General features: G+C 37.7%; 1 protein-coding gene across 1 annotated transcript; it reads left to right on the top strand.

Annotated features, from left to right (window-relative positions):
* Nucleotides 1–335: 335 nt before the first annotated feature.
* LOC308639354 (chloride intracellular channel protein 4-like) lies at nucleotides 336–1,149 on the top strand. The gene has a single exon (XM_081277625.1). The coding sequence runs from the start codon at nucleotides 372–374 to the stop codon at nucleotides 1,131–1,133; it is 762 nt and encodes a 253-aa protein (XP_081133751.1). The 5' UTR covers nucleotides 336–371; the 3' UTR covers nucleotides 1,134–1,149.
* Nucleotides 1,150–4,846: the final 3,697 nt, after the last annotated feature.

Below are 4,846 nucleotides of genomic sequence, written 5' to 3'. Positions count from 1 at the left end.
CATTCTTTTAGTGTCTGATACATGTTTCAAGTGATTATTGGTATAGTTGGATAATTATCTTGCATGTTTGTAATTATTTTCTATTCATTGCTCTCATTCTTTGTTTATTTTTTGTTTACTTATTTTTTAAATTAAGAATTGTAGAGTCGTGCGGGGCATGGGACAGTGCTGAGGACCTGAGGCTGTGGCCAGCTTGACGCCAGGACTGACCAGCGAGTGCAGCGGAGGGGGAGACACCGAGACTGTCCAGTGAGTGCAGCGGAGGGGGAGACACCGAGACTGTCCAGTGAGTGCAGAGCAGTGGGTGCTGGCAGCTATAGTAGCAGGAGCCCCAGCCCCACCGCCTTTCGCGGAGCCCAGCAGAGCCAGCCATGGCATTGTCCATGCCGCTGAATGGGCTGAAGGAGGAGGACAGAGAGCCCCTCATCGAGCTCTTCGTTAAGGCTGGCAGTGATGGTGAAAGCATAGGAAACTGCCCCTTTTCCCAGAGGCTCTTCATGATTCTTTGGCTCAAAGGAGTTGTATTTAGCGTCACAACTGTTGATCTGAAAAGGAAGCCTGCAGACCTGCAGAACTTGGCTCCTGGGACACACCCACCATTTATAACTTTCAACAGTGAAGTCAAAACGGATGTAAATAAGATTGAAGAATTTCTTGAAGAAGTCTTATGTCCTCCCAAGTACTTACAGCTTTCACCAAAACACTCAGAATCAAATACTGCTGGAATGGACATCTTTGCCAAATTCTCTGCTTATATTAAGAATTCAAGGCCAGAGGCTAATGAAATGCTGGAGAGGGGACTCTTGAAAACACTGCAGAAACTGGACCAGTATCTGAATTCTCCTCTCCCTGATGAAATTGATGAGAACAGCATGGAGAACATTAAGTTTTCTACACGTAAATTCCTGGATGGCAATGAAATGACACTAGCTGATTGCAACCTGCTGCCCAAACTGCACATTGTCAAGGTGGTGGCCAAAAAATATCGCAACTTTGATATTCCAGAAGGAATGACTGGCATCTGGAGATACCTAACTAATGTCTATGGTAGGGATGAGTTTACCAATACCTGTCCCAGTGATAAGGAGGTTGAAATAGCATACAGTGATGTTGCCAAAAGACTTACCAAATAAAATAGCACTTATGAGAGAGATGTCTTCAGATCTTCCCCTAAGAATATGCTTTTCCTAACAGACTGCTCATCTTCCTATAAAGTAGAAATGTGTTTTGCATGAACATGCAGTTATTCAAGATTAGGATCAAGGGTAGAAAAGGTATAGTAGTTATCTTAAAATATACACTCCTAAGAAGTAAAATCCTCTTACCCTGCCAACAACCTTCCCTACCAATGGTGTCCTCCTCTCCTGTAACTTGGAGACACTCCATCACAAACCCTCCACTTGAGAGGCAGTTTGCCATCTCTCTGGAGTCCTTACCATTCTGTGCATACATGGCAGAGCTTTTGAGGTGCAGTGTTTAACTGTTAAGATAGTAGCTATGACATCAGTCAACTGCAAGTTGGTGCATAAACGTAGTACATGAAGTAGTCATGTACTTTCTGGAATTTTTTAATATTTAGTAAGAGTATATGAAATGATTGCTACTGTATCAGAGATACTTTCAATTGAGTCTATCCTAGATACGTCCTGAAAGACACCACCACCAGAGAAGAACACCTTGTACAGAAAGTCACTACATATTCTACTGTTCTTTTGTAGACAGATTTTTAGTTTTGCCTAAAATCATTTATCCTTCATACAAATTGACATCTGACACTATGTGGAAGGTGAAAGTTTAGAGGGAGGGATGCTACTCTCAAGATCGCAAACATTTTTTCCTTAGAAGAGAACTGATGGGCATCTGATACTCTAAATGTGTTGTTCTTATGTGTGTTTTGCCCAGTGCCATTCATTTGGAAGAGTATCACCTTCTTTATTTTAAAAAGCTTCTTTTTAAAATAAAGATATTTAAATTTATATATTTTTGAGCAACACTACATATACTGACACATAGTTGCCATAGCTCTAGCCGTGCAGTGATTAGTAATGTAAAAATTAATGAATACAGAAGTTAGTCTAAAGAATGTAGAGTGGGTTTGTCAAAATGTCAAGTACATTTTGTTTCTAAAGCATATTTAATGTAGATTAAATCTGGAGAGTGCATTATCTATTCTGTTTTGAGAACCATAAAGCATATATTACCAACTCTCGCACCACCTGTTTACTATGGGACTTTCCACAGAAGGTGGTTCACTTTGTATATACAGATTGCAGTGTTAGGGTGAGGGTATGTTCACCCACTTGGCCTGATCTCAGTCTCTGTGCTTCCTTGAGTTAAATTTTTCTGCAGCTGCATTAAATTGAGAAATAGCACTCTAGATGTGGGCTTTTGACTTTGTTATTTAAATTGGAAGTCCTAAATTAGAAATTATTTGTGCTCTAACAAGAATGAACTTGGTGTATTTATTCCAAAGAAAACAAACCAAGATGGACTTTCTTAATACTGCTCCAAAGACTGTGGTTGTGACTATAATAACATTTGTATACCTAACTTGTTTAAGATGTGCTATTTCTCATAGGCTTTTCTTTCTTTTTTTTTTTAATTTGCTTTAAGGATTTTAAGAATATTTTCTCCCCTTTGATATGGTGACATTTAGTAAGCACTGGCTTTATGGTAGCAACCTGACTTTTATAAGCACAACTACATTCTTTAACCTGTTAGTAATTAGCTTAGTATAGGAAGATAAGAAAAAGCTTTATATTATATCCATTTGGCTCAGGGAGATTCCTTTACCTTAACTTTCACAGTGCTCCTATTGCTGATCAAAAGTCTAAGCCCCCATCTTTTTGTTACAGTAGTGCATGATCTACCTGGTTCCAGAAAGAAGTACTGTCTAGCTCCCATCAAGAGTCTAGGTTGCAGTGGCTTTGGTGGGTGCAGGTGTCCCATCTGCCCCAGGGCACAGCAGGCCCCGCATCCTGCAGTCTTCACATTTTTAACATGACAATTTGGCCTCCAGGTGATACTAAACCACACCTGTTAGCTTAAAGCATGAGGGAGATTTGAGAGAATGGATGTCTGTTCTTTCAGAGAATGATGGGCCAGGCAGACAGAGTTGGAGCACCTAGAGGACAGCACTGCTGTCCTCCAGACAAGAGTTGACCTAGAACCCCTCAGAAACAGCTTCCTGTGGGCATCTTTTCTCTCTGTTGCTTTTATTCACTAATTATTACACTTGGCTGTCTCTCTGCCTGTCCAAGAAAAGCCAGTCTTCTGACTTTGATGAAGGCAGAATTATTTTTCTCTGCAGAAAGACTGATTTTATTTTTCTATCAAGGAAGTCAGAGAGACATAATTGAGTGGCAACTACATCACAGCTAGTAAGATCCTGCACAAGTTTTTACTCCATTGTGTGTCTGGGGAGGGAGCCTAGCACACAGTCTTGAGAAACTTGGGACATAACAATGTTCTTGGCAATTCATGTAGTATTTGGCTTGACGTAAGGAAATCATCTGGTTTTATTTCTACAGCTTTGTTATACTTCTTTGAGGAGATTGCAGTCTGAATGGAAAGTCTCACTATTTTCCAATGGACACTGAGAAATTTGTTGGGAAGCTCTGTACTATTCCAGTTGATAGACTTTCTTTTTTTTTTTTAATTTAGATTCAAATTTTCAGTAAAATTCAGATAAGGTTTTATTTTTTGGTAACTTTGGCTTTCACAACTTTAACTCTTTGAACAATCTGTGTACAATTAAGAGATTTCTGATGTTTATTCTTACAATGAGTGGATCAGTTCTAGAATTTAGTCATTTTTACTTCTGTTGAGTTTTGAGCCTCTCCAGAGTTGCATGCAGATAGCTTTTAAATTTCTGTGCATTAAATAAAAACCCATTTAGAAAGTATCTACAAAGTAAAAACAAGAGGAAATAGAAATTATTTTTTCATGAACATTTGATACACATTTCATCAAACTAATTGATTCACCAATTTCTTACACCAGCTATAATCAATATTTAATTCAATGAGAGGGAAGCATTCATTGTTGATATTTATTGGCTTTAAAAATTCCATCCTTTACAGAGCATCAAGGTTGGGGCATCCAAAATTATATTTTTATCAAGGGAGAAAAACAAAACTCCCCAAGCCATAATGTTAAACAGAATTGGAGTTTTTTCTTTAGAATTTCCTGAGTAGGCAAATGAAAGCTTATTATTGAATACTTGTATTTTCTTTTCTCTCTCTGGAACATCAACACCAGTATATTGCTGGCAGCTATTATATTCAAAAAATAAAATATATTTTCACTATCAAAAAATTGTCCATGTTTTATTTCCTCTCCTCACTTAGCATGTCAATCATATTTCTTTTGAAAAGATTTTTGAGTACTCACATTTTATTTTAAGAACTCTTGTGTACAATTATAAAGTATTATTGCCTAGTTTCAGAGAGGAATAGATTGAAAAAGAAGCAAGCAAGTTCTGTTTCCCATGTTGATATTTCCTAAAACAGTAAAGGAGGGAAGTGAATGTCTAATTTTGGGGGAAAAGAGCTAGGCATAGAGTCAGTAGTATAGAAATATCTAAGCCCTGCACCATTTTAAACACAATCATGGTCAACATTTTATGAAAAAAAAATTTTTGTGTTGTTGATATGGAATTTGCAATGTAAATACGTTTACAAGGACTTCGAATTTACTTTCAGATAACACTCTACTGCTTTATAGAGAGTACACATTCCTTATAACGTTTTTTTCATTTCACCCTACCCATCCTTTTGAGCAATGCTTTCACTCATTTCACTTATCCATAAGCTATAATTACTCAATACATGGTTGATGCAATTAT

This window comes from Spermophilus citellus, assembly GCF_964194105.1.
Source record: "Spermophilus citellus genome assembly, chromosome: X".
Lineage (NCBI taxonomy): Eukaryota > Metazoa > Chordata > Mammalia > Rodentia > Sciuridae > Spermophilus > Spermophilus citellus.
This window is presented reverse-complemented; position numbering and strand designations above follow the sequence as displayed.

What these genes read in the sequence shown, in the direction of transcription:
- LOC308639354 (XM_081277625.1), top strand. Translation starts at nt 372, where the DNA reads ATGGCATTGTCCATGCCGCTGAATGGGCTGAAGGAGGAGGACAGAGAG.